At 38.1% G+C, this 24,260-nt stretch overlaps 1 protein-coding gene across 1 annotated transcript in view; it reads left to right on the top strand.

The window, feature by feature from the left end:
* PIK3C2G (phosphatidylinositol-4-phosphate 3-kinase catalytic subunit type 2 gamma) overlaps positions 1 to 24,260 on the top strand; it is a 185,241-nt gene that overhangs the window by 76,388 nt on the left and 84,593 nt on the right. The window contains exons 18-19 of the mRNA XM_034063146.1: positions 3,743 to 3,836; positions 5,001 to 5,095. Coding sequence (XP_033919037.1) covers positions 3,743 to 3,836; positions 5,001 to 5,095 — 189 coding nt within the window. The remainder of the gene's footprint in view (positions 1 to 3,742; positions 3,837 to 5,000; positions 5,096 to 24,260) is intronic.

Raw genomic sequence — 24,260 nt, 5'->3', positions numbered from 1 at the left:
CAGGAGCCTGATAAATCCGTGGTTCAAATCCTTTGCAAAATTGATCTGATACAGGTGAGCTCCTCTTCCTGAGAATACCCTTAAAGAGTGGAATATTGAATCTGTTGTAATACAGTCATCTTGTTTCTCTGCTTTTAGAGTTTTCATTATGTGTAAATAGTGGTGTATTCATTGTAGCAAGCCCTGGAAATCACCTGTCTTCTAAAATGAAATGAAAATGTCCACCAAATAGAGGTGTATTTCTCAGGCCTAAAGTGATTTCTCTTGCATTGAGTCAGAGGGCCAAACTATCGATTAATTGCATCCTATAATCGAGACTAATTTATGGATTACTAAAATTAGATTTGCCGCAGTGTTCAGAAGTTTGAGAGATTATTCACTGGAATTAAACCCTCTAGCCCTAATTAATTACCAGACTACAAGATGGTGTCATTTCCAGACAAGTGAAGGGTAGGATTTTTTACTCAGATCTGCTTCTAGACCTTACCCTGTTACTGAGTTTTAGCAAATACATTGGTGAGGCTGCAATTCAAACACTGCATTTGATTCTGGGCCACTCACTACATGAAAGACATTGAGGTGCTGGAATGGGTGCAGAAAAGGGTAATGGAGCGGGTGAAGGGTCTGGAGCACAAGTGTGATGAGGAATGGCTGAGGGAACTGGAGGTGTTTAGTCTGAAGAAGAGAAGGCTCAGGGGGGACCTGATCTGGAAGGAGGTTGTAGTGAGGTGGGGATCAGTCTCTTCTCCTGAGTAACAAGTGATAGGACAAGAGGTAATGGCCTCAAGCTGCACCAGAGGAGCTTAAGGTTAGATATTAGCTCAGGCATTGCAGCAGGCTGCCTGGGGAAGTGGCGGAATCACTGTTCCTGGAGGTGTAGATAAGGTCCTTAGTGACATGGTTTAGTGATGATCTTGGCAGTCCTGGGGTAAAGGTTGGACTTAATCATTCTAAAGGTCTTTTCAAACCCACTTGAGTCTATGATTCTATGAAGATCTCATTCAGGAAGAGTGACAAGAGCCATGTTTCCCAAAGGAAACTAACCTGTAGGTGTTTCACTGCAGTGCCTATGCATCTAGCCATCATTATTCTACTCACATCTAGATAACTTTTGCTAGCTTATGTGTAGCCCCACTTTTGACTTGGAGCAATTTAATTCTAAACAAATCAGATATTAATGGTTGAATTTTCTGGAAAGGTTGGGATGAAAATAATTTTATTGTTCTTTGTTTAGCTGTAAAAATGTAGGCTTTTTATATCAGCATTGCATATATTCAAATGTTGGGTACTAGTAAAGAAAAGCAGTAACTAAGTAATATTTTTGTGCTTGACTTGGTGCCTGTATAGGGCATAAATTGCTGTTCAGTAACCTGTTGAACTAGGCGAGAAGGGAAAAGTAAATACCATATTATCTATACATGCTTGGCACACAAACCTGTAGAGCAATTGCATAATTAGGATGATATGAAAGGGATTTTTTTCTTTTAGTATGCAGTCCTCCTTCAAATATGTTTTGTTCTAAATAGCCATGTGAATATTCAAGTAACAGCTTCATATTCCTAATAGGTTGGCTCGAATAAATAAATAAGTAATCCTGGCAAGATAGGCTAATTTGGGGCTATCATGATAATTTATTTATAATGTATTCCCTCTATCCCCATCAAGGCCCTCTTAGCATTATGCAAACAATTATGAACTGTATTAAAAACATAATCAAATGTGTACCACAACAGACAAATGAAATAATAAAGTTAGACCTGAGCTGCATGGTTAAAAGGGGGTTGGAAAGTGCTAGAGGTAGTGACTGATTTCAGCACTAAAAGCGAAGCCTTTCAAGCAAGTCCAACTGTTAGCTGTTTTTTTCCCAAATATCCACTTCTTTTGACAGCCTGTAGTTAATCTGATGATCAAAGTGTGCATATTGTTCTGCTTCAGCTTGTTTTATTGGACTTAAAAGCTCAAGTTCAGAGCTGCAGGTGCCATTATACTTCTGAGCACTTACCTTTATAGGTTCTTCTCTTTCTCTCTTGATAGCAATGAGCAGTCATTGCTGCAAATGTGGTATTCTCTCCCATGGTTCACTTCTGATTTATTTTTCTGGTGGGTATATTGTTGTCAAGAGGGGCTGGATGGGAAGCCTGGAAGAGAAAAGTCTGGTTTAGTGTTGAGTTCATAAAGCAGTAATTCTGGTGGCTGCATTACACCTGCTGCCGTGCATGATGGTTCTGATTTCAGAGGAGCTTTTCCAGCATGAATTGACAGGGTAATCTCTGTCCTTCAGCTATCATTATTATGTATGCCTAGATTGCCAAATCAGAGACTTTCAAAAGAGCTTAACAGACATATCAGTTCAGAGGCAAGGCATTCACTGCTTTTTGTGGGGCAGGTACTTGCCCTCAGAGAACTGGATCAAACCACAGCAGCTCTTTCAAGCATCTAATTGATTGTAGTACTGTTTGAAGACATACTTGCTTCTTAGACAGCAATGACCATTCTTATGGCTCTAGTAACTGAAAGGTCTGTGTAAACATTTCCAGACTGCTCGGAGAAGACAGAAAAGATTGGATGAGTTACAAGTGCTAACACATAGTTAAGGGTGATAGCACATAGCAGACATACACAGAAGAGCACGTTTCTTTCCTTGTGAAAGTGGGACAGTAGCAGAACAACTAACTGTGAATCAATGTAGGCAGTTTCTGTGTACGTGAAATTCTCCCTTTATCACGATTAATGTCACAAATGCAACACATTTAAAAGTGGAAATTGTTTTTCTATCTTTTTTCAGAAAAAGTCCTTAAAAGGTTATTTTTCAGATATGTATACAGAAACACTGTATACTGTATACATACTGTATACTGAAATTAGAACAAATGTTCCATTAAGAGTCAGTTTTGATCAGTCAGGTTGCATCATGGTTTCATTCTTTTCCTTATTTAAAGACAATGTTTTGACCACCTATATTATTCAGCCTGCTGTCCCTTTTTTAATCATTGCTGCTACACTGTGTTTTCCTCTTTTATCATTTTTGTGGTTACAGCTGCATCACAAAACCTATATTAGGCTACAGCCACCCTGTCTTCAACCAGAATTTGTTAAGAATACAGCTTATGCTGAATACTCAATCATTTTCCCATCAGAAATGGCTTTTTCACTGACTTGGTGTGTTTGTGGGGGAAGGTGTTGATTTTTCACCGAATTTTCCTTTAGGAAAGCTAAAAAGCAAAGACGTTTTCCATTTCAAAATCACTTCTATTTAAAAAATATCTTTAGTGTATTATGATATGAACCAGAAAAGCTGACATTGGAATAACTTATCAGGAATGAACCATTTTTATGTTGGAAATTTCAAGCTTTTATGCTGTTGCTCAAAGAAAGAAGTCCTCAGGTGGCTGTTAAAAGTTCCCATGGCACAGAACTTTCTATTTCAGGTAAGTAAGAGCAGCAAAAGAAGATCCATAATTTGCTTCATATCTCAGAAAATTGTAATACATGATAGCTCAAATTAAAGGTATTTGAAGATCAAGATTGGGTTTTTTTCCCCCCTGTAGGACACTGTAACAGTCAATCCAATTATCTGCTGTGTGTTTCTTGACTCTTGCTACAGTAAAGCGAATGAATTGATCTTTTTTCTTACTCCATTTTGAGGAAAAAAGCTGGTTTTCTTACATTTTGTATCACTGAGAGCTCAGGGGAGCTGCAGTGGTTCAGTGGCTCTTAATGATACCTATTTATTTTGCTCTAGTTTTCCAGATAAAGATATTCGCAGAGCAGCAGTCCAACAAATAGAGAATATGTCAAATGATGAATTGTTAGACTATCTCCCACAGCTGGTTCAGGTAAGGAAGAAATTGATAGCCAAAGAAGTCTTCTGTCTAGATCAATAACTTCATTAAATACATCTTATTCTTTCTGTTTGATTGATACATTGTAAGAGGAATAAAAGAAAATGTTGGTCAGCTGATGCAATGATTGAATTAACAACAAGGCTGAGATATAGACTGTTTTTCACTCAAGAGGATGTGAGTGTATTGGCATGTTGATTGAACTTCTCTGTATGCTAAAAGGAGGTATTTTCAAGTAACAAAGACAAATAAAACCAGCATCTGAACAAGAGAAATGCTTCTATGACCACTAAACAAGGGGCTGGTGGTTGTAGGGCTTTGTTGCATCAAGGAAGCAAATGGTGTTTCAATAAATCACAGTTTTCTTAATATCACATATAAGTGGAAAATCCTTGTCAGCACAGAGTAACCAGGTATTTGGGTATGGAATTGCCTCTTTGTAGATGCACATTGTGTTTCAATAGACTTTAATGTTTTACAAGTTATGGGCCCACTGCTTCCAAAGCAATCACTTTGTGGTTGAGTAGTTGTGTTGCAGTTAAGGAGAAACTATGGAAACTTTTATCCTCTTACTTCGTAACACTGTGCACATGGATTGGTTACTGTTTTATGTTCCAGAGTTCCTCAGAGGGGTTTCTGTATTTTAAAATGTATATTTATATACATTACACATATATACACGTATCTGTGTAGATGTACATGTATCTGTACATAGATATATACGTATACATGTCTTAATATATATATGTAATCCACTAATCCACTACTGTGAAATGGCAGAATCTGTAGAGCTTTATAGCTTTCACAAACTGACACACTTATATGACCTTTCACTTTCCACGGCTTCTGTTTCACAAATAGGTTTATTAAACCAGGTAATCTGATATAAATTTAAATATAGCATTGACAGTTTTAAGTGGGGGAAGAGAAGCTACATATGTACAGCTATGTTAACACAGAACCAGGATGATATCTGTCTATCTTACAGATCAGGGGCAGACACTTGTGCCTGATGTTTCTTTCTCTTTGCATTACTAGGGAGTTCTCCATATGTTGGATTACTTCATTCAAACTAAGGACTTTCTGATTAATTTTGTTATAAAGGGAAGACAATAAAGCCAACATACAAGTGATTCTTATTATTAATTTATCTGTTAGGTGCTCAAGTTTGAGTGGAGTCTTGAAAGCCCGTTAGTGCAGCTCCTCCTGAATCGTTCTCTTCAGAGCATCCAAGTGGCCCATCAGCTTTACTGGTAAGATCATTTACCATTACTACCATAGTAATTTTTGTTACAGAGAACTTTTCCATGATTCTTTTTGCTTAAAACAAACAGAAAAACTAAGGTTTTGCTCCTTTTTCATCCCCGTTTCAGTACTGGGTATGGGTAAATTGTATAAAACACCTACGTATCTCTGCCTTCATCCTGCCCCTGTGTGGTGGGGCATCACCCTTTAGATCAGTACTATTGACCAAGTCTAAGTCTAAGACTAAGAGGAGATCCAGCTGCACTTAGGATCCACCAGGAGTTTAGAAAGCAAGGAGGTCTATTCTGAACCTCATGATTCAACAGGAGGGTCTCCTTTGCACTTTATGCTTTTGATCTCTGTATCAATCATCTTTAACTCAATTTTACCTCAAGTTTACCTCAGTGCTTTATCCACCTAGTGAGTAATAGAGTGAACCCTCAATTGTATCTGTTCAGTCATGCCTTTATAAATCATATTAAAACTGCTCTTGCTAATACTTCCAGTGGTTGTTCTTTGAGCGACCATAAACCACTCATTTCATAACACTCTGGCAGAAAGGAGTGGGGAAGTTCTGTTCACTTAAGTAAGATATCATTTGTATTTTGTTGCATTTTCTGATTTGAGCCAAAAATGATCTTCCTCAAACTTTGCAAGTCCCAAGCAGCACTGGGTTACTTATAAAGGATCCTGCTTGCTTGATTTCACTGACCTCTCCTGAAGCTGTCAGACTTCTCGTGTGTCGAAGTGTCTCTCTTACCCTTTGTGTATCAGTCTGACTTGTGATGGTAGAGTTTCCAATAGGTCCTTTTCATGATTGTAAACATGTACTACTCCTGACAGTAAGTGCTGTTCACTGTACTTCTACAGTGTAATAACCTCCCTAAATGTATTACTGCATGCAGGGGTTATTCTGTTTGCTGTGCTGTTATGTCAAGGCTCTCTGAATAGGCACGTGGCTTTCTGCCATCTGAACAACTGCCCTATGATGTGAAAATCAAACTCTTGGTGTTTGGGTTTTTTTTTCCATGTTTAATGATGATAGATGAACTGAGCTTTCATTTGCAGTTCAACTGGTTTAGACCCCTTAAAGCAAAAGCTTTCCTCCCTGCACAGGAAAGACAAGAACTTGAAATGTGATTATTTGGTTGATAAAGTGTAAGGTTGAAAAGAGCAGAGGTCATACTTTCATACCTGCATGATCTCTGGAAGTGTTAGTGGGTAGAAAACAGTTATTAATGTGTTTGTTTCACTGAAATGAGTAGGATAGCAATAACATGCCTAAGGAGCATATCTGTCAAATAAAGAGGAAACACATTTAACAAGCCATTTTGCTGGCAGTGCCTGAAATAGGCCTGAGACAATCTCTACTATCTTATATTAAACTTAGTCATACTGGATGTAAAATATCCAGTCTAGAGCTCTTAGATGTACCCAAAGTGTTAGTAGTTTTCCTGTGAGTTTGCTTCTCTCTTCTTTAACTCCTCTCTTCTTGGAACTAAAATGACTAAGTATCTGTGGTCATCTTCCTCTTTACCTTGCAGCACAGACCTTTGTAGGTCCCCATTTGTTCCCCAAATTTTGCTCAATCTGTCTAATACTGTAATCTTGTGTAATACAGAGCAGATATTCCATCCTTAATAATAGATGCCCTTATCTGCCATGGTACAGTTTAGTGTGGCAAAGTATATTTATTTTATGTATAGCTTAATATATTGCATAACTTCATACAAGCATAAAATAGCATACTTCTGAATGTTCACTGTATTCTCTGCCTTTCAGTTGATAGTAGCCCTGTTCATGGTAGTTACCTCTTTTATTTATGTTTTTGTTCAAATGTTTCAGTCTAAAATGAGAACTTTAATATGGCACACATCTCTTAAAATTTTCATACTTATTTTTAATTGTAGTGAATGATATTACTATCCCACTATTAAATGATACAACATTGTGCACAGTGTGCCCGCACAAAATAAAACATGGAAAGAAGATTCTAATGTCATTCAGAAAAATGGTGATGTGATTTCAGAACCACAGGGGAAAAGTCAACTGCTTTTAACTTCTATGTTTTACAACACTACTGTGAATGCAGAAAGTAGTTACCAGAAATGGTGTTGACTGACAACATTAACTTATTTTAATGATAAATATAATAAGATCTCTGTGATTTAAAACTTACTCCAATTTCCCTGCACATCAGAGATAAGCAGCTACACAACAATGATATACCAGCTCATCACCTTTTTATTATTAATGTTGGGTAGTAAATTGTCAGCTCCTTTCCATCAAGCAGTGATAAGTTTGTTTGAAGATTTTATGTAAAAAATATGTGACAATAATCGGCAAAGGTGGACAGAACAGATAGAATATTCAGTTTTGGGGTACCACTTCAGCTGTTGTAAAGCAGTATAGCTTTAGTCTGTTCTTTGCTTCCATTTGCTGCATTCATTCTGCTAAGTAGATTGGAAAGGTAATTGATCTTACACCCTCTGTTTGTGTGGTTTTTTTCTTATCATGTGTAACTTTTCCCCTCTCTAAACTCTCAAGGAATTTGGGCCATCTGCTTCCATCAGTGTTTCAGTTCTGCACTGATACTTTTGAATGCACTCCCCTTCTCAAGGACACTAAAAATTGCCCATGCATACACTGTCAGCACGGCACCCTGTTTAAAACCACTTAAAACCCATTTTAGTCTTATTTCAGAAGAGTTCCTAATGCCCATGAGGCAGGGGGAACATTGACCCTGCCATGCTGCCTTTTAGAAATTCATTCTAATTCTAGTTTTGAACAAGTTTCCCATTCCCTGGAGCTATGGTAAGAAGAGAAGTTATTAAACTGATTCTAGCAAAGCAGAAAAGTTGCTTGCGGGGAAAGAAACCTGCTTGAGCCCCTGTAGCCCCTCCTGTTTGCTTAAAGTCTCTGTTTATCTCCTTGCTACTGCATTTCACACGCATATGAGGGTTGATTTTCCTTGTCAGCTTCTTTTCTAAGGTTTTAATCCACCCCTGTCTGTCTATCTCTGATAGCCTGACAATTGGTTTCCCACTTGTTTGAGTGTGTTTTGCTAGTTTCAGCTCTTTCACAGGTGGCAGCTGCAGCCTACAACTGGAACATCTGGCTGCAGCAGCAGCGGGCCAGCAGTGTGTCTTCCACAGGAGGATTAGAGTAATGGGGAAAAGCATAGTGTCCTCTAGGATCTGTGGCAGCTGCTTGAAGGTGGTGCTAAGGAAGAGATTTCATTGTCCTGGAAGAGTGCAGGTGTTTGTAAATCTTGGTGAGAACCTGGTATGCTTAGCTCAAGAAAACAAACCCAAAACTAAGGTGAAATCCTTGCTGAAGCCAAAATGTCCTTTTGTAGCTTCTCCTCTAAGTCACTAAATCTTCATAGAACTTTTAGTTTGCTGCATTTCTCAACTGTATTTTAACTGACAACCAAGGAAGAAGGGAGTAGTCTCCTGTCTTTGCCAGTACACGTATTGTGAGAATATGAGTTTAAAAAGGAATTGTTATTGAAACCCAGCACACTGAAAACAATGTGATTAGTCTATTGATTTCAAGGCTGGAACATAACATTTTAATTTCTTTTTCTATAGAAAAAATAACTAAGAAGCAAAAAGAACATAAGCAATGTATAAAGGTGTAAAAAGACCCTTGTTAAATTCTCTACTATTGGGAGCTTTGTCTCTCAACAGTATGTTTCCAAAGTTGTTATCGCTTAGTTTCATTCAGCACCCCAACATTGGAGCATAGATTATTGCTTCGTATTTTCTGAAATAAAGTATATTCTTCACTGTGAAAACTGGTCTGTGTTAACCATGATTTAATTGAAGACTTCAAAAGAACCAATAAATAAAGCAGATACTCATCTGTCCGACACTCCTCATTATCTGAACATTAAACAGGCAGCCATCCTCTTTCTGGAGGACATTATGTTGTCTTTCTCTTGCAGTCAGGAGCTATCAAGTCTGTTAATTATTATTGAACTTCCTAAATAGCTGTGTAGAGCAGGTTGAAAAGCCCAACCCATTAAAACGACATTAATGTATATACAAAAGGTGTCTCTTTTGTTTTGTGTTAATTCGGTCCTTTTACTGCTCACAATCAAAAGATCATTTAATCATATCAGTGACTGTGAATAGCCACCTTGATCAGTTGTCTTGTTACTCTACATTAGGATTTGAGTCTGGATTTGCTCAGTGTTACAAACCTTCTGATGGCAATGTGCCATTCAACCAAGAGATGATTATAAATATAATCTGAATTCAGAGTACTTGATGTGATCATCATTGTGGTTTGGACTGCAGAGAACCTCAACCGTAGAGAGGATTCACCTTCAGTGATTTTAGTTCTGAAATCCTAATCCTTGCTTATGAAATGCCAATAATTGGGAGACCTTTTTTTCTCTAGTTACTTAAGTTCATAGTAAATAACACCATTAGAACATTATTTTTTGTGAGATAATGATTCACCATCTACTGTGCTGAGTGCTTCATTATTAGCCATTTGGGACTTGGATTATTGCCTTGGAAAACAGACAGATAATTGTTTTGTTTCCTAATATACAGACTCCAAATTTTCTCAGACTCCAGTTTTAGAATAAGATGGTGTCAAATAAGACAAAGGGATTTTTTGTGAAGAAGCACAGAGGAGTAGCATAGCTCTTTGCTGGCTTTGACTTTTATTATTTACAGACTGAGTGGACAAATGGTACATTTAAATAACTAATCCATGCCTTACAATTAACTCAAATATTCTAGCTTTTAAGAAAACAATACTATTTTAGACTTACTTTCAACTGGCTCTGAAGAAAGAGGAGTAAACTGGCTGTGACTGCAGCTGGAATTGGTAAAAGAAGGTGCTACCTGCTGTCAGTGTCTACCTACCCTGCGTCTGTCAATACTGCTCAGTATAAAAGGCTTGAGGAGCAAGACCAAGTGCTAGACCTTTGGTCTGCCATCATTTGTGACTGCTGTCTTTCTCTCTGGCACTATTTTCAACTGCTTTCTCCAAGATCCGCCTTGAACACAGTTTGTGAGTAGTCCACTCCAGGAACCACCCCTATAAAAGACAAGATAGACAAAAGCGCACTAGCTTTGACATACTCAGTCCTAGATACGGCTCTACCTGTACTTGCATGCTCATGTGAGCCATCTGAGGTAGATAATGCTGACCTTCTGTCTCTTTTAATACCTCTACTATTCATACACCATAACTGTCACAGTACTTCTGAAGCTATGGGCTCAAATGCACACACAGAGAATTGTATCTCATTGGTCATGACCGCAGGGTGTAGTCCACAGAGCACGAGGGAGACCCAAGGTCCAGTTGCAGACACTGAAGATTCATTCTGTGTGCTGCAAATACACTATATCTGTGCCATTTGGCTCCAGGTCCAGCAAGTGCTCCACGAGTCTCTTATTTAGTTGTGTAAGTGCATCCTAAAGCGCAGGCTGACTATGACTGGGATAATTGAAAGGCCTGGATTGAATGCTAGAAATAATACATTCAGGAAAAGCTACAGGCAAATTCACAGGCATATTTGCCATATCTGTAAAGCTGTTGTCTATACTGTTCCATGTACAAAGAAGACAAGTCTGAATCCATACCCCTTTGCAGTTTATAGGACTTTTTCCATTGACTTTAGTGACCTTTTAATGAGGCATTTTTTTTCTGGGACTAACACCGTGATATGTTTTGCTAGAACTAAGTTCACTTATTTAATTTAAACAGCTCTGCACTTAACATTTGTTTGCCAAAGAGCAAAGATGTTGCAGATGCGATGATTTTGCGTTCTAAATTTAAATATTCTGACTAAAATAATAACCATAATTGCAAACACTACTGGGAAAGGTTAAAAACCTGAACATGGCATTTTAAGGTTTTAAATATAAAGAGGGAGTTAGTTTTCCCACTTCTTCCATGTAACCCCTAACAACACAATCAAAGCTATGCCTTTTTGTAACTTAGTGAACATGATATAATCTGGTGAATCCTTGACAAATATAAACAGCAGATGTGTCTGGTTTTAATTATTTTAATGATTCTTAGTAGAATGAATGTGTTCTTGAATATTTAGAAATCTAGGAATGCTATGTGTTTATTCAAACTGGGTACAAGCATGAAAAGAAAGAGGTAAGGCACCACTGTGATCATATATCAGGGTAGGAATGGAGTGGAGTGTGATTGGTCACATCATTAATTGCATTTGTTCAGGAAAGTATTCAGTTGTAGTGAAGTTAGTGAACATAGAGATAAATGTGTACGTGTGTCTCCTTTGGAACAGGGGAAATTCCATGCCAAAAATCATACTTGAAGAGGATTAACGTTGTCAAGTGCAACATAAAGAAGTCTGTAAATGCCAAAGTTATCAGCGCATGTTACTGTAATGGAAAAAACACCACTACGTATGTGTACAAGTGAACCTACTTACAGTTGAAAAGATACACTAAAAAAGAGAAAAGATTCCTGAAAAAGACATTTAAAAAGGAGCAACTGGCTTTAATTCTTTTAGCTGTTTTGTGATTTATAATGTAGCCCTGAGGAAAAACGCTTTTCAGTGCATTGTTTTCCCAAACACTGCTTGTCTGATTTGTTTTTGGCTTGGCTCCTTTTACATTTAAAAATGTTGAAGCTGACAAATCTACTGGAAGACTCCCTAGTAGCTTCAAGTCATATCTGTCATAACCCTTCCAGTGCTGTAACTGAATATGAAAGATGGGTGTTGTCTTTAGGATATCCACTGTACAAAGGATTGAACAAGCCATTTTGGTGGTCTGTTACAATGTCACTTATGCTAGGATTTGATGGATCATAATAACCTGCTTGTGGAGTTGAACGGGACTGAGGAAGCAGAGTGGGTGTTGCCGAAGGAGAGATTCAGAGCAGGGCTCTGTGCAGATGTCACACTAGGCTTTCATCTGTGCCTTTCATCTTCGTTTCCATTAAGAATGTTTTATTGTTGCTTCCCTCAAACAAAACAGAGCACCAAAATCTGTCCTGATTGATACCTCACATAATCTGTGCTTGTCCCAGAGGAACATTTGGGGATGTAAACCAGAGTAGCAATAAATCAGGAAGGCTTTTGACAAAGCATTCATCTAGTTCTGTCACTTCAAATGGATAATTTTCAGTCATGAGTTTGATAGATGTGGAGAAGTTGTTTTGGGTTTTACACTATGAAGGACTGCTGGGAAAAGATGACTAAAGAAATCCATGGAGCTATGTCTTTACCCTGAAATTTGTTTCAGGTATTCATCGAGCTAGCCCAATATGTGAAGAGTGACCAATTTTAATAACCTGCAATGTCCGAGTCATAATTAACAACAGTAGCTGCAATTTAAAGATTATGCAAATTTCTCAAATCAGGCTGTAATGGTTTTGAAGAGTGAAATCCTCAGTGGGCAAGTAAACAGCATGGAGAATCTCCTGTGGTTCTCACCTGAGCAGCTGGTGGTGTGTTTCACCAGTTAAATGTTGCCTTGTTCACCCAAGAGCAATCCTGCAGTTGAGAGGGATCCTCCAGCAGGCTGTTTCTCTGCTACAAAGCCACTGTACCTGATTCTGATTGCTGAGGTGAAATACTAGGAGAGGATGCCTCACTCTAAATGTGTCATATATAACATCAGAAAAAGTTTATTTTCTCGTATTTCATGCTTGCACTTTCAGCTTTTAACTTTTGTGAATGTTTGGAAACTATTTCATTGCTATCTCTTTTGTATAGAGCTTTTTCTATAAATGGCAATTACTGTATGCAAAATGAATCTGCAGATGTTTCAAAATTGCATCAGATTATGTGAAACGTTTTAGAAGTCTGGCTCTGTTATCAGACTTTTCTCTTTCCAGCTTAGCAAGCTTTTGTATTTTAATTATGGCTGTTTGAACCAATGTTTGGCAAAACTTGTCTTGAGCTACCCTAGAGAGTTGTTTTCAATCCACTTTCCTTTGAACGTGTGTTGCATGGTTCTTACTGCATGACTTGAATAAGTGCAGTGCAGGCTGATTTTCTTGGATTGATGTATTGGGAATCCTCATTTATAGTTATCATGCAGTTGATCACGGCCTTGTCTGATAGGATGGAGTTTAGTACATCATTCCCATTTCTGACCACTTTCACTTGACATCTTTTAGGGAAATTATGAATAGACAGAGAGAGGCTTCAAGTGGATACAGGACATTCAGTGTGATGAATTAGTGGTCATCTTAATGTTGCTGTCAGTTGTGTATTTTTATGGTTAATATTTCAAGGTTTGATGTTCATTCTCCACTAGAATGAAAGCTGAGCCTTGGACCAGAAAAAGAAGAATCATGAACTAGACTTTGTTGAATATGATCCATTGGTACGTGTTTTAATAGGAAATTACTTTGTGACCAATGGGAATTTTTCTGAGGAAAAATTTCCCTAATGTAAAACCAAATATAATATTAACAGGTTTTTAAATAAATGAATAAATAAATAGAATAAAAGGCAGTATTTCCAGGGAGGAGATAAAAGGTCCTGCCAGGTCAGCTGTGAAGAAAGATTATAACTCAGTATTTCTAGTTATTTGCACATGATGACTATTTCAGTATTAAATTAATAAAACCCATTTGAAAATACTTCCTTAAGCATTAATTGCTTTCTGAATGCTCACCCATATTAAATGCTATATTAGTCTAATCATAATGTTGTCATTTGGACAGGGACCAAAGTAAAAATAAGCTGAGAGAGGAAAGAAGGAATTGTCAGATGAATTGTCTTTGCATGGCTCTTTTCCTTGAACACTGCTAACATGTTGTAATAACCTCCTTTTAAGCAGGAGAATTATGCAACAGACCATGTCTCACATTATCTCATTCAGTGTTTCCTTGGCAAAGAGCCTACTTGTTTGAAACTGATGTATGTTGGACCCTTGAATTAAATAAGACAGTGACCAGTGAATCTAAGAGAATTAATATTTGCTCCAAATCTAAAGCCTGTAAAATTCTACCCAATAGTCATACAAGTGGTAGACATCTCAGGAAACAGACAGCTGAATTGTTCTTTAGCTTTCACTGTAGTGACTGTCAAATACACAGAATTCTGTTTGGTAAAGTTCATGATGTCATTTCCTTATTTCAGAAAGAAATTCAGGCTACAAGAATTTACTTTTCTCCTTGAAAAGTCCCATTATTCCTGCATAAAGATATTCAAAGATGAGTTATCACAATATTATATCAATAACGGGTGGCTGGAAGATTAAGGTATAGCAGTTACAAATCTTTGACTGAATTTTGTTGAAGAATATGCATCAAAATCAGAGCTTTTGACAGAAGCATGGAGCTCAGATGCAACATTCAGATGGGATATGAATTGCCAATTCTTAATACTTAGTCACTGAAGATCTGACTGAGCTAACCTTGTGAGTGCCACCTTGAGCTATTTGAATTATTGATCTTACTCCCCCCCATATATTGTTAAAAGTTATCCCATTCATTCTAAAGCATTTTTTTCAACTCAGTTTAGGGAAGATGCAATGCATATTTTAAGACAATCCCAAATATAAAGCTTGTTGTATTAGGTACATCTGCTTTTGGTGTCCATCTGACTTGCTCAATCGTAAACCATTGACAGGCTATTTCGTAGCTTGAAAACACACCATCTTTTAAACTTCATGATTTGTAAAATACCATTGGTATTTCACCTGTGCTGTGTGTCACCTGGCTGCTGTTCACTGATGGCTGTTAATTGAGGGAAAACCTATTTGCTTACGTTAAGAAAAAGTCATTAAGTGGAGTGTGGGGTTTAAGACAGTATCAATAGCTGACAGCTTGTGTACAGGCAATTATTTGGTTGTAAATGTGCTCAAAGCTTCAGTACTGGAATAGACAGTGTGTTGGCTTGTTGTTGTCTATCTTTCTGTCAAAGAGCTAATACAAATTACCTCCACTGAAAATTTTAAGAGGTGGATACAAATTTGTTTCTATTCATAATTTGTTTCTACTTAGTTCAGATTTTGGTAGACAGCAGCAAAATAAAATGCTGGCTGTGGTCTTACCAGAGGAAAAAATAGAGGTCTGTATTTCAAAGGTACATTCGAGCAACAGAGGCAAAGTGCCATGAAACATTTGCAGCTCTAGAGTGGTGCATGTTCTGTTGTGTGGATGAGCAGACGTTGAAGTAAAGCCAACATCTTTTGTTAGCATTATTAATGATGAGAAGAATTGCAGAGGTGATAATTTTTGAGATGCTTTAGGAGATGGCATTCAAAAATAGCCTGACGCAAACTAGATAAAGGATTTCTCTATTGCTGACTGTTCTTGCTTCCCTTATAAGGATCTAGATAAACTGCAGTGAATAAGCAAGTAAAAGGAACATCCTATTAATAAAACTAAGCATAGTAAAGCTCTCTCCATTAAAAAGGGGCAGAGTGCTGAAAGAGCTATTGCAATAATCAAACTCAGTAACAAAAATTGAATGGTCACTTGAATAAAGAAGCAATAGGACATACACAAGTGGATTATGTTTTCAGATTGGCGCCATCACTCTCTCACAAACTGAGATTTCCTTTCTTATCTCATCTAATAAATGGTTTGGAGAGCTCAGATCCTTAGGCATAAAACTCCTAAGTATAGCAACGTAAACAGCAGAGCAGCTCTCAACATACCTCTTAATAAATTCCTATTCTATGTTTCTTACTCTTCTTTCTTTTTTTCAGCTTGTGTAGCAGGGCTTATGTCCAAGTAGATTGAAATAAATAAATACATAAATAACCTTTTTCCCCTTACATTAGTGCTTGGTTTTTGTGTTCAGCTTCCCCCAGCAATTGTTCACAGACTGTCATCCAGTGAAACTAAAATAACTGTTCCCCCGACTTCTCCTTCTAGGTCATTCCCAGACCAATGCTTTCTCACTTGTATGCAGTTGTGTGCTTATATTTACAGGTATATATACCCTGGTGTACATGCTTTCCTGCATTCAGCCTTTATAATCCAATCCTTGGTGTTTCATGTTTGGAAATGGAAAGTTTTCTTCAGGATTCACTTGGACATGGGTAGAGGATGTAATGTGCAAAGCAGCATGCTTCTGGCTGTTGAAAGAGTTGAAAAGGGGAATTCCTTCCACGTGGCTCTGCAAACTTTTCTGTCTCTTCTGCTTCAATCCCAGTTCTTCCAAGCTCAGAAGTCTGAGCAGTCCTTACTGCTCAGTAGAGTATGGTTTGGAAAAGGAGGGAATTGCCACAGTATTTCCAGTGACTGCACAGAAGTATAGAACTATGAAGTGATGAGAAATTGGCAGGCTAAGGAATAGAAAGTAGTCACTGATGGAACTGAGAAAGATAGCAAAGCAAAATATCTTTGTAGGAGGAAAGGTGCAGAAAAGCAAGAGGAGAGCAGAGATAAGTAATACACAAAGTAATATACTGCTGCTGTGTTCTCTAGGACACAAAGAGTTCATTTTTCCTGATGTGAAGTTCAGATTCAGCTGAAGAGCTCCTGAGACAACTGGGAGATCTAGAACCGCTTCCACAAAAGAACATTATTCCCAAGTATAACCTGCCCCATTACTCTCCCTTCTCTATATAGTATGATTTTGATTTGATTGCCTGTATTGCTGTGAGTTCCTCTGGAGACCCTTGTGCCTAGGTATATAACTGCTCTGTGCTTCTATCTCAGTCTATGTTATTGATTCTAGAAAGCAAGCAGCCATCAGCCGTTTCCTTTCAGAGGAGCCACTGGAGACTCATACTTGATTATTTCACACAAATTCTGGCTCTGACTGAACTCTCCTCCTTTGCCTGACAGCTTTTTTAAGAACCTGAAGTATGGCAAATAGTGGTGAGTAAGTAGTCAGCCGTTCATTCAGAGAAGGAAGCTCTTCCATTTCTTGCATTGCAAACACACAAGAGAATGTTGTCCAGGCAGTGGCATAGGCAAACCCCCAGTCTCTTTTATTCTGTACCCAAGCATAGTTCTGGCTGATGTGATTTAGAGAGTATAAAGAATAATGTGGAATCTTTGTTTATATGCTAAAATTAATCTATATGAGTATTTGCTGTTCCTACAACAGTTGGGCTGTAGCTAGAAGTGCTTATAAGAGATTGTTTTTCAGATCCAGTGCAGTTGATGAGACTGAAGGCAGACCAGAGTGACATTCGCATGTCACTGACATGTGAATATCTAAGTTATTACAAATGCAGTTCTTTGCCCACTTATTCTTGCTACTATTTCCAAAGAAGTTATGATGGTCAACAGAATTTTATCCTCCTAAGGTGAACCACCATATTCTTGAAAGCCTGCCTGTCATTAGGTTGTATCTTCTGAAACTGCCTCATGTTCTGAGGACCCATCATCATATGGTCAGATTGCACCACTGTTCTTTCCCATCTCAACAACTTTCCCAACCTTCTGCTGAGGCCAAGCCCTCTGAACAACCTGATCCAGTATCAGAGCTAGCTCTGCTTTTGGGAACAGGGAATAAAACAGAGGACCTTTTGAGGTTCCTCCTGACATCAGCTCTTACATGTTTCTGTAGATTACAAATGAATTCTGTAACTGTCTTGGCTTGTTTACTGATTTAGTTTCCTCAGTCCTTAAATTCTTGAGCCATGAGTGGTCCTCAGATAACGTATTGTACAAAGGGTGCTCTCATCTTAGGAAGGATTGAGAATGATATCAGTGTTTCCTAGATAAGCAACTTGGTAATAGGTATCATTTGTTGGATGGAGACTTTCATCAGTAATTTTATGTTTTCATCAGCTGAAAGATAGTATCACAGTGAAAACCACAGGATAGAATCCCAAACAGGCAAGAATGATCAAATGATCTGTTCAGCACCAAGAAGCTACTTGCCATCAGTGATGACAATGTTTGGCCAGTGCAAACACTCCATCACACAAATATTAATACTGTCCTTCACCCAGATTGCAGTGAAGTACATTTCCTCCTCCCTCTGGTCAGTTCCTTGATATATAAATATTGACATTCAGTTGTAGCCATTGAGGGATTTTATCTTTTGCATTAGAATAAGAGCAAATGTCATAGCAGTAGGGATGTGCACTTTCTTCTGTAACAGCTGAAGAAACCAAGCTTAAAGGCAAGCTCAACAAAGCCAGAATTCTTTAGTTGATAAACAAACAACAACAAGCCTCCCCCCAAATAATAATCAAACAAAAAGAAGGACTAAAAGAGCTGGGATTTATGCTTTTATTCATTTTTCTCAATCAGAAGTTTTACAGATAGAGAATGGAAAATGCAAAGAGAAACTGCTGAAATGGAAACCTGCAAGAGAAGTTACCTGATTGTTCCAATCTACCCACATCACCATTCACGTGCTTGGGTATAAGATTTCTGCAGCTAGGCAGAAAACACAAAATTTGATGATGATATTATTTGAAAAATAGCCATATAAAAAGACATAAATTGTAAGTGACAGGAGATCCTCTTTGGAATAAGAAATCAGTTTCCAGTTAGTGCTAAATGAGAAATTATGTTATGTCATCTGATATTAAATGGGTAAAAATGTCTGGGTTAGTACAAAGTTAACTGATGTCTGGTGAAAAAATAATAATTTACTGAATTAATATTAATCAGGCTCATTAGCTTTAGTGTGGCAGCTGCCTTCTTGACTAATAAAGAAGGGATTGAACAGGGATTTCCAGAGCCTAATCCATGGATTTAAAGTCCCTCATCATGAGTCATGTAACACATTCTGGACTTTTAACTGAGGGAAGACCTTTTTTGTACATCAGCAAAGGAAGTGGAGTTGTGGCTTTGAAATGGGTTAGGGTTAGGGTTATGGTTAGGTTTTTTATTCTTATATCTGCCTTAAATTCTTCTGACATTACTACCTGTATCAAATACCCCGTGAGCACTAGGCAGAGATAGTAAACAAGATTTCAGTGTTTCTTAGGGCTTGACTTAATGACAGCTGATAAAACTCTGCTTACCTAGTTCAGCTAATTTCTGCTTTGACCTGCGTAGTTGAGTTTGGTATTAGAAATCAGTGTCAATTCTTCTACTTGGCCTTCTCCACAATGTCATTTCATTGTGTGTGATGATTTCTAGCAGGAAAAGCATTACTATTAATTAAACTTTTCTAATGGACTCTGCTTCGCCAGCTTCTGAGTGGCTCACATAACCCACAAATCTCACCTATGTCTTTTTGTTGATAGAGCTGTTTGTTGAAATGAATTTAAGCAGCCATCATGGCAGATATTCTTGCAATTGCCCATGCTTTGTTCCGTGTGTTACTCAGAAGTACATTGCTTGGTCATGGTATGAAAATGAAAAGTCACTTAAGTAATAGCCCATTTTAATATCATTTTGTTTTGCATCTGTTTAAAGCTGACACATGCAGTTTCCTGCTGTTGCTCTGCTTTATCGTCAGGTTTTTAAACAGAATTTAAAGGAGGTTTAAATAGTAATTTCCCTTGCTCTGTAAGGCTCGCCCATGGCTGCCATTCCATGAGTACTACCACTGCTTTGCTGGTAGGAATAATACGGTGCTTACCCAATAAGATTTTTGGCACACATAGATTTTTGCTCACTTAGCAGAGTAAACATCTAAGGAGAAACGTGGTCAATTCTGGTGTATTCAGGCAATAAGAATAACTGAACATGCGTACGGTGGGATAAGGGAGAACAGTTAGGATTTCTGCCACTCAGTCCACTATCTCTTTACCTGACTCAGGATGTATGGAAATATGACATCTGCTTACTGCAATAATACTTTGACAAATGTAGTTGTGACTCTTGGAACTAGAGCTGAACTTTTCATCACAAGAACTAAACCTTAATTCTGCTTTTCTCATAAGTGAAAGAATGCTCTGGGCTCCTATTTTCTCCCACATCATAGAAAAATGCTGGATATAGGAGTGCACATAGGAAGGAGGTGGAAATGTTATTTACCAGACCTATTTGCCTTGGCATTTGCCTCTGTGACATAAGAACAACTTAGAAACAAATACGACATCCTATGGGAAGGTAAATAATCCTTTCTCCTTTGCAAAGGAATCCAAAGTATAGCAAAGTCAAAGTATTTGCCAAGGTCATTCAGCAAGTACAATCAGGAATTCAAGACAGATTTTTATTCTTATATCTGCCTTAAATACTTCTGACATTAAAATCTATGAATTTTAACCCCAAGACTGTACGGTTTGATCTGAAAAGAGTCATGTAAGATTTCCTTGATAAAAGCTTAAGAAGTAAGCTTCTTGGTTAGGGGTTCATTAAAAGAGAATTCAGCTTATTCAAAGGTTTATCCAGACTTAGTCCCACAGCTGAACACGTCTCAGCAGAGCTAAGATGGACTTGTAAACTCAGACAAAACAGTGTAAACCAATGAAAGAGCAACAAGCTGTCTGAAATGGGAGATTAATTTCAGCAAGCCTCTGTAAGTTAAGCCAACCTAATTCACATAGGTCTATGCCTCACTTTCCTACTGTGCCTGCCCTCCAGCTCTTCTTTCCTCCATGGTAACTAGGCCAGCTGCCGACTAGGAAAATACCCTAGGGCCAGCTAAAAAAGAAGTTTTCTCTTACTAATATCTTACAGGAAGCTTTCCCTGGAACATGGATTTAGCTTCAAATTCCCACATCTTTTTTTACAAAGCCAATATTTGGTGGCAATAAAGCAGTGAAACGGAAGGAAGATCAGAACCAGACCAGTATTTAAGAAAAGAAAAGAAATCTAAAGATATTTCTTTCTCTGCTCTGCTTTCCTATCCTACCTTTGCAAAAGATACCATTGGATATGTAGCGGGGAGTGGAAAATGAACAGAGACCAGGGAAAGGGGAAAAATAATAGAACTAGAGAGGAAGAAAGAAACCAGGCCTAGAAAGGATGGGTATGAAGATAACAGAAACACTCTTCTTTACAATGTAAATGCTTGTCCTGCTGCTGACAGGGATGAGCTGAGAAAAGCCATCTTTCATGGTCTCCTCCACTTTAATTAAATGAAAACATGGTAGGTATCATCTTGTTTGAAGGAGACTGCAAAGTGACCTTATGCATAAGGAGTACTGTGGTCTGAAGAGAGCTCTCGCTCAGAAGAGTCTGTAAAAAGATAAGAAAGTGTTATTTGGACTCTAGAGACTCCCCTCTTGAAAAGTCTGATTCTCTCTTCTGTTCCCTGAAAACATGAAAACAAATGAGTTTCACTAGTTATTTTTGAAGTGTAAAGGACCATATGTCTTCATGATGCCACCTTATATGAGCTATGGAGATTCTCTCAAAGTTACTCTTTTGATAAAGTCACACATGCACACAAGTAGCAAGTTTCTGTGATCTAATCCATGCATCCTTTGTTGTGCAGCATGAGATGCCACATGGCAAATTACCAGAAAAAGACTTAAAATCTTACAGAAAACAGACTACGTGAGATACAAGAGGTCTACTGAAAACAGTGGGTTTTAATCTTGTAATTACTCTTGAGATACCATAATTGCTGAAATACCTAAAGTAGTACCTGCTGAAGGCGCATTATACCTCCCTATTCCCGTATAATTCTGGTAATTTGAAGAAAGTTTCCTTTGTTAGAAATTGGGAAAAGAAGACAAGCAGAGACACTAATTTAGGGCAGAGATGTCCGCATGAAAGTGAAAATCCAGAAGAGACTGACCCATTAGGAAGTAATATGGGGTCAGGATCCTAGTCCTTCTTGTAGCTGTATTACCTGCTCTTAAAACATAACAGTTCTACAGATAGCTTCTTCCAGAGAAGTAGAAGTGATGCTGCCTTAAAAGAAGTGTTAAATCTGTATATATTTGGAATGTATCAAATCCCATTGGCCCTTCAATTGGCATCTGAGCCCCTTGTCTGTAAAAATCTGAGACTCTACTTGAAAGATAACAGCTTTGGCTGTAGACATTGTTAAACAAAGTGGATTCCTGAAACTGAGTTCAGAGCAGTGTTAATAGGAAAATTAACAGCCCATCACAAGATGTACTGTCTGCAGAGTAAATTCCTTTAAATTGCATAATATTTGCAAAACAAGGTCACTTTCTCATCCTGTTCCTTCCCAAAACACTAAACCACTTCCTTCTGAAGCCCAGAGTGAGTCATAAGAACGGTAATCTGAAAGCTGTAGGATTACAAAGTACAGATCTGGCTCAGAATGCATGAATGAAAGCTTGAACTGCTCCTAATATGAGCAGCTATAAGGAGCTTGGAAAGACATTTTCTTCCTGAACCTACTTCTGTATTAGTGTTAAGACAAACAACCATAACAACAAAAAACCAACCAAGTGCATACATTTTAAAGTTAAACTAATCGAAGTGTTGCAGTGTATCTCAGGTCTAATTTTGCAGGTTTGTGTAGTTCTGAATTGCCCAGTGTATGCAGAACCATACAGATTTATTCCTGTGTCATACGTTTTGTTTTGTAGTGTCACAAGGGGTTTTTCATTCCAGCTGTAAAGCTAATGGGAAGCTACAGAAGCTATCCAAAGCTATTTTGGTAGACATGAACTACCTAAACAATAGGCAGATGAGGAAAAACATTTTCAGTTCCTCCTCAGTGAATTGCTGCTGCAGCTGTGGCCTGAACTGTGATATGGTACAAAGTTTAGCAACTCCATTGGTTCTAGTGAGCCTGGATTAATTTTGTGGGGTTTGTATATGATTTGAAAGTAGAGTAGTTCAGTCACCTCCTGTATCCAGTTAATTGCTGGCATATTTGGACATCATCCCATTAAAACCATTGAGTCTGCTTATTTTACCGGTGATTATCCTGTCTAATCCCATTCATTGCAAGCTTCCAATGCAGATACCCACTGGGAAGAATACAACAATTTCTGTTGTGCCTGGAATGAATGGCACATTTTAGTTCCCATGCCACAAATGTACTCTAAGCTATTATAAAGATAGGTGGTTGGTAGCTTTCAAGCTTGCTGATTCTGGTGTAAGACACTGCGTGAAATTCTGACAACAATATAATATTGTTCTGAGGAGAAAATCCTCAATTTTGAAACAAGCACAGACAGGAATGTACCTTGGCATGTGAAGGAAGCCCTGGCAGAGATGGAACCAGACTTGGATGCAGTGATGCCAGACTTGGATGCAGTGTTTCTCATTGAATGCAAAATAATACTGCCCCATAGATAATCTTCATGGAGATATTAGGTGCAATACATTTGTTAAGCAGCTATTTTTAAATTCAGAATACTGCTTTTGGAGGGATAAGTTCATCATTCTTTTTTATTCTCTTTACTGAGACAATGGTGCTTTTTTTGTATTAATAGTTGAGAACAGTTGGGCCTATAGTTGCAAGCCTGAGCTTAAGTCACTTGATAATAATGACACTTTAGGATGAAGGCATTTCATCCCTGTATGTTTGGATTGACAGTTTATTAGAGTGGGGTCTTTGGCGGACTGTGAACCTTCACTCACAGGTTTTGGAGTTATCCAGGGTCAGCACTGTTGTATACAGATGTTGTTGGAAACAACCACTTGTGTTGGTGTTCTGCTACAGGTATTTTTTGTGTTCATGAGAGTTTGTTAATGATTTTGGTCCCCTGCTTCTTGCAGACTCCACACAATGGAGCAGACTGGAAAGAGACCAACTTTGCTAACAGTTTTATTCTTTTCTTTCTTACAAACTGAGCAGAAAGAGACTGACACTGACAGCACTTGTTACTAAATGGTGCTTGTAGCACTTATGTTGATGTTAACATGTCCATTCAGCAAATTAGAGAAGCCACGTTATGATGCTGATCAATTCTTTCTTAGACTTTAGACCAGGTAGCATCAACTATCTGGTTGTGAGAGTGGTGCCTCTCCTGTTAATTCTCAATGCAGTTAATTTTCAAGGTAAATGCTCTTTCTTCTCTGGACAAAACCAGTTTGATCTGGGGTTTATTTTCTTCATACGGAAGTGTGCACAACTAACTGTATTATGTATCAAATAGAACATATTTCTGCTAGGCAACCTTAGCAGGGTTTGGCAACTTACTTGCATAGCGTAGCATAGCCTTTGTTTTCCCTGATCTGCTGGTTTTCTGTGAGTCAGCAGGACACGCATTCCACAGCTAAGGCATTCAGCGGGAGCAGGGGGAACTGGGTTGACTGAATCTACTGTTATTTTCTGTATGCAAATTGTATGGGTTTGTTCATAAAGATCTTTGAAAGACAGTTAACAAAGAATGGCAACCAGTCCTTTGGCTCCTGTAGAAATGCTGTGTTTCTCAAGCTTAACCAGCATATTTCATAATATAAAGT

The sequence above is a fragment of the Melopsittacus undulatus genome, chromosome 5, assembly GCF_012275295.1.
Source record: "Melopsittacus undulatus isolate bMelUnd1 chromosome 5, bMelUnd1.mat.Z, whole genome shotgun sequence".
In the NCBI taxonomy this organism is placed as follows: domain Eukaryota; kingdom Metazoa; phylum Chordata; class Aves; order Psittaciformes; family Psittaculidae; genus Melopsittacus; species Melopsittacus undulatus.
The sequence above is the reverse complement of the archived record's forward strand: the minus strand, read 5'-3'. Positions and strand labels throughout refer to the sequence as shown.